At 29.5% G+C, this 13,313-nt stretch overlaps 1 protein-coding gene across 1 annotated transcript; it reads right to left on the minus strand.

Annotated features, from left to right (window-relative positions):
* Window positions 1-1,014: 1,014 nt before the first annotated feature.
* TRIADDRAFT_52540 (uncharacterized protein) lies at window positions 1,015-2,336 on the minus strand (the record flags this gene model as incomplete). The annotated part of the gene is made up of 2 exons (XM_002108955.1): window positions 1,015-1,931; window positions 2,294-2,336. 2 exons carry the CDS (start codon window positions 2,334-2,336, stop codon window positions 1,015-1,017), a joined length of 960 nt encoding a protein of 319 aa, XP_002108991.1.
* Between the last annotated feature and the right edge of the window lie 10,977 nt (window positions 2,337-13,313).

Here is a 13,313-nt window from a genome sequence, read left to right on the forward strand (position 1 = left end):
AATTTGTCGTATAAATCAAAAAAGTTAAAAAAGTTCTTGCTATAATTATTGTAATCCAACTTAGCAAGTATTTATTATTGATGATATCAAATATCTTACAGTATAAAAGAATCGTATACTCTTAAAAACGGCTATGATTAATTTAATTTAATGATATAATGTACATCCTTGTATCATAGGGGATAATTATGTCTGGTAAGCAATAAAATAATGCTGCATCTTATTATAATAATGACAATAACAATAATGATAACAACGATTTCTTATTACGCGATTTAAGTACAGCAAAATCTACATGATAATACCAACATAAAGCTGGGATATTAAAATAAGGCATTAATTTATGTTCAATAATAGAATTATGACTTACTACTATTGTCTCCAATAAAACTGGAGAGGATAACCGTAAAGTTATGAACGATAATAATCGTAATTTAAAATATAAATAGAACTTGATTTTAGTCATATGAACACTATTTGATTTGCATTTATGAGTTAAATTAAACATCTTTATTTATGGAAGGAGTAAAATTCATAAAGTTGAATTATATTCAATTAAATAATACCAAATAATTTCCATTTACAAGAAACGATATCCAATATATAAAAAAAGCTACGCAGTAATTTATTATACTATTAGCATTGTTTATTAGTAAAAGCATAACTGCTTTGAATTATCTCTAGTAAAATGGAGAGGATAATCGTAAATTTGTAATAAGATAATCATTGCAATTTAAAAGGCTAACAGAAATCAATCTTAATCTTCCAATATCATTGGATTTCTATTAATGGAAAAAATTTAAACATTCATTATTCATAGAAGGAATAGAATGTGTAAAACTGAAGTACACACTTCTAAGTGATAATAACTTATGACCGTCGATAAGAAATAATATTCAACAAGAAAAAAATGTTACAAAAGTAATTTGACTATAATAGTATTATACCATCAATTTAAACATCTTTGATCTCGAAAGATTAATTATTATTGATGATAATCTTTCAGCAGACAAGTTAAGGATTAAAAGCATAGGAAACTCCTTTTTGCCGATAGCGGGATGGCATTGATTTCTTACTAAGACATAAGAGCTTGCGAATAACAGCTACTAATGGTTTATGATAGTAATAATTTGCGGCAGTGTAGAGAACTGGATGAAGAAAACATTGAAATATAACTAAAGTTTTAGTTACGGTCGTAAGTGTATAGTTATAAATAAAGGGATCATAGTGAGCTATTACTACGTACAACTGATTTGGCATCCAACAGATAAATATACTAATAGCAGCAACTAGGGAAACCGTCGTAACACGACGACGCAAACGATGATATTTATAATCATCATTATTAGATAATACAAGTGAAAAGCGCATACGATAAATAAGAATCACATAGCAATATAGCGTGGTTGAAGCAGGTAGAAGAAATTGTAATATAAATAATACAAATTGTAAGGATTTATCAACTAACTGGCCTCCAGGAAAAGGTCTCCAACGACAAGGTGGCCAATCTGTAACGACATGATATGTATGATACAAGCTGGGTAAATTAAGCAAACAGCCCCATAACATAACAAAGGTAATCATTAGTTTACTACGATATCCGCTAAAAATTATTTTATAATCAGTTGATTTCTTGATTAGATAATACCTTTCAAGGCTAACTAAAGCCATCAAATAAATAGATATCGTACATGCTGATGACTTCAAATAACCGGAACCAAGTAATGGGCAAAAATAGACTCGAATAAAGGCATCATCTTGGTGTATATTATTAAAGAACAAGATTCTTAAAGTCATCACATCCCAAGTTGATAATAAAATCATAAATCCAATAAAGATATCCACCACAGCTAGTGTAAATATAAACTTTCCTGATGATCGCCGAAATAGCCTTGGTGTAGCGATATACACGATGCATACCAAAATGCTACCTAAAATTGTTAGTAAAGTTATAATCAAGTAGATAATATCAGCAACGATATATTGATGATTAAATTGGGATCTTGGTCCCTCTGTTCGAAAGTGGGTATTGTTCAAGAAATCCATATTTCGTAACACCAGTAATACGATTAAGGTAATGCTGATGTTAATATCTTTGAGTGAGTATAGCGAAGTGTCAAAAATCGCTCCAGATATACTCTTGCTATAACTGAAAATAGACCAAACTGTAAAAATATTATCCTGTAAGTTGAATGTACTTCCTTTCTATTGCTAGCAATGAAATAACCCGATTTCTCTAAAAGATGTTGATAATCATCAAAGGCTCAAATATGTACAAAAATTCTTAACTTACTTCTTCTTAGGATATGAATAACCCAGAATAACGAATATGTCATAGCGTGAATGATATCGTCGTAGATATATCAACTATATAATCAAAAAGTAATTATAGAACGAGGAATAAATGATTTAGCATAACTAAATTACTGAGCTAGAATTCATCGGTCGTAAGAAATAAAGTAAATTGTAAAGCAATAATATTTGTGCGATAGAGATTGCAATCTGATCAAAATTTATCGATGTTGATCTTATTTATAGCCAAAGAAATATTATCAAAAAAAATAATGGAGTGATTGTTTTATTGTTGATTAAACAGTTTTATAGCTATTAAAAATTTTCAGAATTAACAATGTAAGTAAATGTTGTCGAGAAAAATTGTTGTCAAATAATTATCAAGACTGACGTTGCCTAATAACACAAAAATTTCCTTATATTGTTAACGTTACGGAAAACAAAACAACAAATTATTTTAAGTAATAACGAGAAAACATCATTTCAACGACAACTGAATCCTGTATCTACATTATGCTCAATTCATAATCTGGCTAAAGTAGCGATAATTGATTAAAATTCGATACCGACCAACGTAAAGATGAATATTGCCCATTTTTATATGCAGGTGAACACCGTAATAAAAGGAAATACTTATGTTGGTCAACGATGTATATTAAAGCTGTCTTTGCCGCATTTGACCTTCATTCTTTTGTAATACTATAGTATTTGATCAGATAAGCGTAAATTACCAGATATAGAAATGGTTTTATATCGGTTTGTATTATGATACTGTACGTGATCGATTGATGAAGTAAAGTTCACTGTATATTGAGAGAAATATCACATAGAGTCAAGTTTTTCGAATCATTATTGTAAGGATATAAGTCTTTACCGAATTATTTATCTAAAAGTTATCTGTAATGAAAAAGTTGCTTCATTCCCTTGATTTGAAAACAATATACTGTTGATCATCATTACCTGTAAATGAATAAGCATTTTCAGTTTATAATGTATTATTGTGACGTATTATGGCCGAACCTTTGTACGCTTAATTCTAAATAGAAATTATAAAGAAGAATAAGATCTATTTCGTTATTTGGACAAAAATGAAAGTTGTCTTATTTATCCCAACTTATTCTATAAATTTCCATAGCAATGGATTAAAATATAGAGGTAAGACTATTTCTGTGTGATTTCAATCGTCAGTTTCATTATTTTAATTAAGATACATAGAGAGAATGTTTCTGCACAGAGGATCTATTATTGGATTAGTGTTGCAACATTAATATTACCTGTCTATAAAAATGATTGACACAGAATGTCTTTAGAATATTTCGAGCAACACTTTCTTCCCTAAGACATGCAATTTTTAACAATGGATTTCAGGCTAATAACAATTACTGTAAGCAAGTGTTTTCACAAAATTACGAAGTTATATCTGCAATTAACTTTTAGTCAATACAAGTTATTCATTCATTTGATTGATATTAAGATAGATTACTATATTATTAATTACAAGATTTAGCAGTAACTTATTCGTAGTCTTCTGTACAATAAGTATGTGCTTAAGGGTTTATTGCAGTGTTTACTTATTTTATGTATGATCTTAGTCATAACTGGCATAAATTTGCCAATAAATTCTATTAGTTGACTATAAAATATATCATAATGATAATTACATAAGTATACCCAAAATCTCGCTCTCTAGGCTTATTTAACTAGTAAATATTACTATGACTAGGACTTAGAACGTAATTATGCAGTACTTACTAACTAATTTATATCATTTAATCTCCCATAACATGTTTCGCTCTCAAAACGGACTACTCATAGTTTGTTGCATTCCTACAGTATACTACAAAGTTATCTGCTCTGATTTATTAATTGCATAAATATTGCAAATTCTTCTTTTACGTGTAGAAAATAATAGCAATAAATCACTTTTTCGTACTATAGTGTACAAAAATGTTGACATTAGCCAGAATAAAATGATGGCTTTCTTTTTCATTAATAGGAGGATCTATTCCTAATACATTCAATTTCATAAAATGTTGATATCGAAAACGAATTTCCACATCACTCCTAATATAAATTATTAGAATAAATGAATCAGTTGTTAAACTATAGGGATCTACGGTATAGATTATCCAATTAGGATACTATCTGATGAATAACATGATTGATAACACAGATTGTATGTATGTAAAATAAAAGATTTACTCTGTATAGAGATCTTAGAGAACGCTTCTCAGTCGTATAGGTATGCATTATTCTGTATTCGGTATCGTGCAGTTAGTGATACACTGGATTATAGCTAGTGCTAAAGCATACTGTACTTTCGAATTTACTACTCGCTACTCGAAAATATTGAGTAGCAAGAAAGAAATCAGCACTATTATTATGAAGAAATTGCATTAATCTCTTTATTATTCGGTACTACTACAGATTACACTATCTACAAATAAGAGCAGATGGTCATGATGACATTGATTGACTCAAATCTTAAGTAACCTTATAATTAGGCCTATTCCAAAGTTTAATTCATATCAAGTAATTTGAATCGCAGTTCTTATTATCAACATCTTTGATCTCAAAACCCGGTAGTGAGGGACTATTTCCTGTAATACTTTTTAAAAAATGCCTTACGCTACATATAATTTGAGGATATTGCTATTATACTAAAAGGAAAATTATGATATCTCACGGTTACTGATTAGATTAATAAGTTTAACAATGAACATTGTAACTTGGTCAATTAATACGCGTATGCTCGTATCTTTCTTAACTAAATTTCATAAAACTATGAAATGCAAAGCATAGTGAAGATATCCTATACAGTACTTCATATTGAAAAAGTGTACCAAAGCTTTAAGTAAACAAATCTCTACTGTTTATGATCTTTATTAAAATAAATCGTCATTTTCTTTGTTTTATGCAACATTCATTCTTTAAGAATCGAAAGAAATACGGACGATTTACAGCAAACCGTTAAAGAAATTTCGACCGTGTTATATTCAAATAATGTTTATCCTTTGGCGAAGGAAGTTTTAAAGTTTTTTATTCATTTTTCAGGTAAGATACCATTGTTAATATACGGATATTGCACTATATCCTCTTATTTTTAATTCCGAACCCTTGAAGATAGCTAGAGGCAGATATATTTTTATATTTAATAAACATAAATACCTCTGGTACTTCTATCGTAAACCACATAATCTATAATGCTGTAGGCTGTACAACTATCTGTTCTACCTTATTCTACAGCGATTAGTTAATTTTGAACAAGATAATATTCATTTCGATTGCTGTATTCGTGAGAAAGATATAAACGATATGCACTAGTCTAAATTTATATCTTTATAGATACTCGTATATACACACAAGGGTAGGATCTTAAAAAAGTCTTTCAACATAATACATAGTAAGAAATAGTAAAAAAATCACAAAAAGGGTTCTGTGTAGACTTCTTTCCATACTATAAGTTAATTAAGTTTATACTAAAAGATTCGGTAAGAATTAGCGCAGGCATATAATTCACTTAAAATATCTTTTTAATTAGAAATCCATATGAAACGGAATATTGATTATTACTGATAGTATTACTGAAATAGTGGCTAGCTGTATGATAAGGAATAAACGTCGTCACTACCGTATACTTTCATATCTGTTTAATGTTGTAGCTGTATAGAAGTATTCTTTTAAAGATGCAATGCAAATATATGCTCACATGCATATTAAGGCATGGGAGATTACGAAAATATTAGCAGCAATACTTACTCCATGCACATGCAGTAATACGTGTATACCTAGTTTCATCAATAGCAATTACAATATATCCTAAATAATGGTCTTAATGATAATTTAAGTATTGTTCATGAAAGCCTTTTACCATATACTTTTATTGTAATTACTGATTAAATTCATCTTATATGGGTATACGATATAGTATTTTTAATGTATAATCTCTACAACGTAAATAAGAAGAAATTTTACGGTAAACTATGGTAGTTAAAGTTGACATGTACTAAAGCAGAGTTCCTTAGATGTTATTAAGTTTACATAATCACCTAAAAAAGCTATAGGAGTTAATTCTTCAAACTACTAATTGGATTTTGAAACAAAGGATATCCTACGTACACGATGCCATCATAAAACACAAAATTAAATTATGATCAGTCTTATTCTATCTTTCATATTCTCCTTTTAAAAATCTTACTAAAATTGATTAAATTTTTTGATGTAATCAGCGCGAGGGTGTAATGAATTCCTTTCAAATTTGATAATTTCTTGGCAATCCTACCTATAACGACAATTTTGTTTAACAACTGCACTGTTATGACTACTTTCATATCATAAAGTGTCGAGAGGCCTTTTTATTAGCGGAATAAATACAAATTTAACTAGTATCTATAATGTAGTAAACAGAAATTAATACCTAAAGGGTAAAATTTCTTTTTATTATCTACTGTCAATAAAGTAAACTAGGGCCTACTGTCTTATAGCATTAAGTAAATAATAAAGTTTAACTCATTTTTCTTTAAATATGTAATAAACTAAAATTCCCAATCTCGGTATTCCTATTGCACCTAATGATAATACTTATGTCATAAAGTATCGATAATATGCGTAATACATGAATCATCGATAAGATCGGAGCCGGTACTACATTTTATTCTCATTTTGAATAATGGCTTTTGGTAATTTTTCGTATCCCTTAAATATATTTACTAAATTAACCAGTAATTAATAATTTTTAAATTTGTAAATGATGCGTATTCATCTAATAAATATGAGCCCTATAATCGTATACTTGCAAAACTGATTAAAATTTAAAGGAATAGATTACTATCACCTTAATCATTGGATTAATAGATTGCATAGAGCACTCTAAATTATTTTACCTACTGAAGAAAGTGATTTATAGAGTTTAAAACTAGTCTATATTCGGAGTTGTCACAGCAACAGTATATATATACATAATATTTGTGACGAAACGAAATGCGCAATGATGACCCTATACAAAAACTTTGTTTTAAAAAAATACGTAACTTAGGAATCTAACAATATCATGTTTTGATGTCATTTACTGACGTCAAATGGAGTCATAAGTTCTCTAAGATTGTTTGCAACGGACTATTTTGGTATAAGACAACAAAATATTTATGATGGTTTAGTGTTGTCGATCGAATGTTTGTAAGGTAAATTTAATTTGTGCGTGAAACTGCTCGAATTTGAAAAAATTTATTAAAGTCTTATGATACACTGTATTATCGACATTTATGCTATTGTAGCCTTTCTCTACAGGTATACTAATAGTGTTGACTACGTGTCCATGTTGACCTAAAATACTTCAGACACTCCTTCTAAATGGTTTGACACCATCCACTATCGATATTAGTTATAACGCATTAAGTGTTAACATGAAAGTTGCAAATTCATCTAATCGATTTATTCGATGGTAAGGTTTAGATATGGAGGCAGACGGATTTAATTATATATACCCAAAAAGCTTAACTGTGCTAACTGTATACTGGACTAGTTGATATTCTACAACGTCAACGCGTAGATATCTTATTAATAGCTCAGTTCTACGACTTTACGAAGGCATAATTATAAAATGAACACATGTAATATTGATAACTTGCGATAGTCTATATAATTCTTTTGTAATACCATCAGATCAAACGGAGGGTGGGAGGAAAAAACTATGCATATCTTCGTATAGATTTTAAAGTCCACGGGTATACCGAGTTTAGTAGCTAGTATTGTATAATTGAAGGCAGCAAATTATGATTACAAGGTCTTTAACTTTGATAGTACGAAGATGCGTGCTGTACTTTATATGCATTAAATATTATATGAGTACTATGTGTCTTATGCGATATACGTATTCTGACTGTAAAGATAGTATGTTCATATATACATGCATAAATATATGATAATTTAGCATACGGCACATTTGAATTTTGTAATCTAACCCTCGGAGTCTGATGCCATTTCACTGTATTATAGTCGGATATTTTCTAAAATAAACGGGTTACGACAAAAAATTCTCTAATTTCTATGAGGATCGATATTATACAGAATACCATATGGTTGCATGCTTACAATTCCCTTACGCCTCTAATTGAGGTTGTGTAGCATTGTTTAAGTTTCTGTATACTTTATTCATTCTTACGCCCAAAACCCTATGAAGCATTATTCCATAAAATGTTGTAGTTACTCTGTTGGGTATGCGCTTTATAGTACCCTTGAAGCAATTCTTATAAACTGATCCTATTTTATACATTACAATAATAAATTGCTAAAATCATTTAGATTCTTGGAATATCGTCTAAATTAGCGAATATATTGAAAACATTTTCTGGCAGTTATAATGAAAGTATATAAATATGATATTTTACTATACGTGAAAGAATACATATTGTAACTAAAATTATGGTAATTGTCTTGTAATTTTTAAATCGATCTAACTGCTGCCGTATGGACGATAATTTATGTAAATATCACATTTGCGATTTGATACTATCTAACGTCCAAAGTATTATACCTTTAATATTTAGTTCCATCGTAAATACATCAAAGAAGAGTTTTACGTTATCACAGTAGTTTATTGGGTGGCTATATTATTTTTTTCTAATTATTGTGATTGGTATTAAGGACTGTAATCAATGAGGTGTAATAATATCAGCAAAATGGTACTACAAGTAGCGTATCACTTTATCTATAATTTTCCTTTGCTTATAGTATGGCTGTAGTTTTTATCGCTTAGGAATATACTGTTTGTTGATAGTAGTCATATATACGAGAATATATTTCACAGAATGAAATGGTATTTAGTTGGTATCCTCTAGTAAGAGTTGAGTTGATTCGCATGTTTTGGTCTTAGATAACGTAACACTAATGATATGCCAGAATTAAAAACTATCAGAAATTTGCATGAGATCGAGTATCAGTAGTTGAGCGTTATCTTGCCTATCATAGAGCAGCTCAGCTGGTATACCATGATAGTCATGGAATAAGAATCATTCTTGATGTAATAATAACAACCTTAGTTATAAATAAATAACTGTAATGACTGTTCTACCTACTCGGATGAAATCAAGAACGATCTATAAAAGGGAAAATATCTGTTACTTCTACGGATTAATTTTATGGTATCAGTTGTATGATTAGAGTTTTGAAACATCATGTCCAGCTGATAGTTCAATAATATTATGCTTTGCACGTTAATCGAATATTGAACACTATTCCGGTATACGAGCATTCAAAATTATTTTAGGTAAGCGCAATTTGGTTGTGAAACATGCCTTAATTGCCGTAATAATAGCGGTACAGTTATTACATCTTTCCGACGGAATACCGAATGTTTTTAGCAAGGAAAGATATAGAATGCTTCTAGGGTTGCAGAATTGAAAATGGGTTAATTGCTATTTCAATAGAATACTAAGTTCACGAGTATTGAAGAAAGATCAAAATTTTAATACCCGTATTAAACTTGTCTTGATTTAAACAAAAGAAAGATAATCTCGAAACGATTAGCCTTGAGGTAGATTTTATTATTTTATAATAGCATCGTAGGAAAAGGTTTTAATTTAACGGCGAGGTAAGCAATAATGAGAATGAGACTGTTACAGTTATCATAAAATTAAAATTCTGCGTGATTTTGGCTTTTCAAGATTACATCGCTTTTTTTGCAAAGAAAGTTAGATTCGCAATAGATTTTTAGATTTATTTTAATGGCTTTAGAAATTTATAACTCAGCTAGAGCTAATAGCAGTATCAAAAATTCAAAGTTGCCTCATTTTCGTTCTGAACCAGATATAATTGAAGTGTTATGATAGTTAATCAAATGTACGAGACGGAATACTTCTGTAAACCATTACGCAAATTAAAATAGTTGAGCGGCAACTCAATTTAATTTTTGTCTTAACAAAGCGTCTAAGTAGATGTTGCCGTTCATATTATACCCTATTGCTGAGCAAGAAGAAATATCTAACTGGTCAAGTTGATAATATATCAATACAACAATTAATTCTAAGATATGTTTAACTTAATGACTAGACGAATCCGATCAATTTTATCATGCTGTAGCTTGCTTAAGTTAATAAAATTAATTATAGGAATTTATAGACAATCGAATCCAGAAATTTTAATCAGTTGCTGCATAGCAGCTGTTTTATAGATAGTAAAATAAGCCTTCAAATTTTCTTCTTTAATAAGTTAAATATTTTGAAGGGTATTACCAAATGAGATTGTAAATAATGTTTTAATTATTGTACCTTATGCGTTAGGGTACAGCAAATGTTATTACCCTATGCTCTTTAACCACTTCTTTTGTTCATCTAATATAAAGTTATTGTTGTAAAAGTAGTATTTATTTTTTGTTACTAACTAGACTTTTTCTGGTAAATGTGCCACTGGTCGTTAAAGTCTTTCTTATTTTTTTATAAAATTCCTTCCTATATGATTGATTAATTGCTGAATACAGGACAGGATTAAAACAGCAATTAATTAAGATTAATATTTTAGTTACCAGATAAGCCTCATCATCCATCGGTAAGAGCTGAAAATTCATCAAAGTGAAATAAATTTGACTTGGAGTCCAACATAGCATAAAAGTCATTGACGATATAAAAGTGATAATAACTACGCGACGGTATATTAATTTATTACGAAATCGACCAACATTATTACAAGATGTAATATTAAAAAGTTGATGTAATTTTTTTACTGTTGCCGCATAACATACGACGAGAGTACAACTCGGTAAGAAAAATTTGGTTAGAAATAGCAGCAAATATAACATGTTATTGATTACTTTACCAATAGGTAATTCTTGCCAGATACATGTAAATGCTTGATCGTAGATATAGCCATAGCTAAGACTGCTGTGGAATATATTAGGCATATTAACGATTCCACTCGATATTGTTACGGCCATAATCATCCATTTAGTTCGATTGGGCGTAAATAAAGCACGATGTCTAACTTTATTTTGTATAATGTAGTACCTTTCAATGCTTAATAACGTGACGGTATAAATGGAAGCAATTCCAGATGTCCAAACGAGATATTCCGATGCTATAAAGCTGCAATATAGAGTCCCTAAAAGGATGTTAGTTGAAGTATTGGTGATGTTAATTTTATCCTTGCTCTGTAAAGGCACTAGTATACTTTCGCTGTAGACTAGTGTACTATTAGGTACAAGAATGACTGAAATACAGAACGCAATATCAAAAATTGCCAATGCCATTATAATTTTACTGGAGGATTTACTCAGTAATGTTCGCGTACAGATGAACATGAAGCAATTAACTGTATTACTAAAAATTGCAAAAATAGCAATAGAAAGAAGTAGAATATTAAGAGCTTCCATAACCCATGAAATATATTATAATAAAATTGGATGTTCTAAATCTCTAAAATTTGTTGTTGAGTTTTGTTCCTCTTGCATGAGAATATTTTACCGATCTTACAGCTGACAGCTATAACTATAAAAAGCAATCTATCCTTAGGATATCTATAAAATGGTATATCTTAGAGTAGAGACAATAGTACTCGTATAACGTCTACGTGATCTCCTATACTTTTGTGTTCAAGTTAATTTGCTCAAGTACATTTAGATAATTGGTTAGTATAATGTATGGTAGTCAACGTGTTACGCTTCTGAATTTTTTATGATCTAATAAGCATAATAATTAAAATATACAATGACGACCAATGATGCAATTCAACTTGCAGTATATGTAGTGTATACTCGTAATTAGATAAATTGATTAATAAAAATAGTATACCATATTTCTTGATTTCCAAAAAAGGCTCAATTGCCAACTTAAATACGCTAATAGACCTTTTTGATTCGGTAAATCTACTCTTGATTAATTCGTTTACGTTTTCAGTTCTCTCTAACAATAATCATATTATGGTTAAAGAATAATTTATGTGGTAGCAGTAAGCCGTCGTGTTTAAACAATTGATAAGGAAATAACTACAGTTCTCTTTTGTTTTTCCCCTTATTTTTCTGTATAGTTGAATAGCTAGACTAATAAGTAGTTCATTATTTTAGTGCCTAATTCCATATTTTTAAGGAAAAATGAAATATTCTTACGTAGATGATAACATTCAATTAACTTAATTCGTGTTGCTGTAAATAAATAAAACGTCCGACGCTATTTTTAAATTCCGTCTTTGAAGAATAACCATATTAATTAAAGTACTAACACTACGCTTTGTTTCGTGCGCTAATGATTTTAACTCCTTCAAATGATATTGGAAAGGGCTATACATGCTTTGTCTGTACGTTGGATAAAAAATTGTCTGCTACAAATTTATCTGAATTGAAATGAAAAGACAAGTTCAACCTTGGTAAGAAAATGCATTTTAATTGTTTTGGAATAGATTCGTTGTCTACTATATATTGCGCCTAATATTTATTAAGATCAGCAATTTCGGTGAGATTGGCCAAATATGCCGTATTTTACTAATTATTATTTATATATTTACATAAACCCGTATAGCCACGATCATAACATATAGTCAACCATAAAATACAAAATTTTTCAATAGGAAAGGGTCACAGTAAGGTTTTGAAGGTAAAATGATGCTGATGTACAACTATAATCAATATATATACATCGGTCACTGTACAATCCAATTTAAATAGCTACAGTATTTCTTGTACCAAACTGTAAGAAAGTTTCTGATAAGTTGAGGATTATATAGCTAATTGCGCAGTAGGCTGCCTTAAAATTATAAAACATTATTTGCATTGTACTACTCAACCCGTAAGGTCGATAACGAAGTAGAAATGCTATCTATATTAGATAGTTCTGCAGTGATAGTAAAGAGCATAGATCATCAAACATAAATGCTTAGATTATTATACTCAAAGACTCCATAACAAAGTTCTTCCAACTCCGGATATATTCAAAAAAATTAAAGTTTAGCTAAATTTCAACATTCCTTCCAATAGAATTGTAATCAATTCGTAGGAAGGTTAACATATTTCAAAATTTCAGAACGGTATGCATCTTATA

Source organism: Trichoplax adhaerens, genomic scaffold (assembly GCF_000150275.1).
Source record: "Trichoplax adhaerens TRIADscaffold_1 genomic scaffold, whole genome shotgun sequence".
Taxonomy (NCBI): domain Eukaryota; kingdom Metazoa; phylum Placozoa; class Uniplacotomia; order Trichoplacea; family Trichoplacidae; genus Trichoplax; species Trichoplax adhaerens.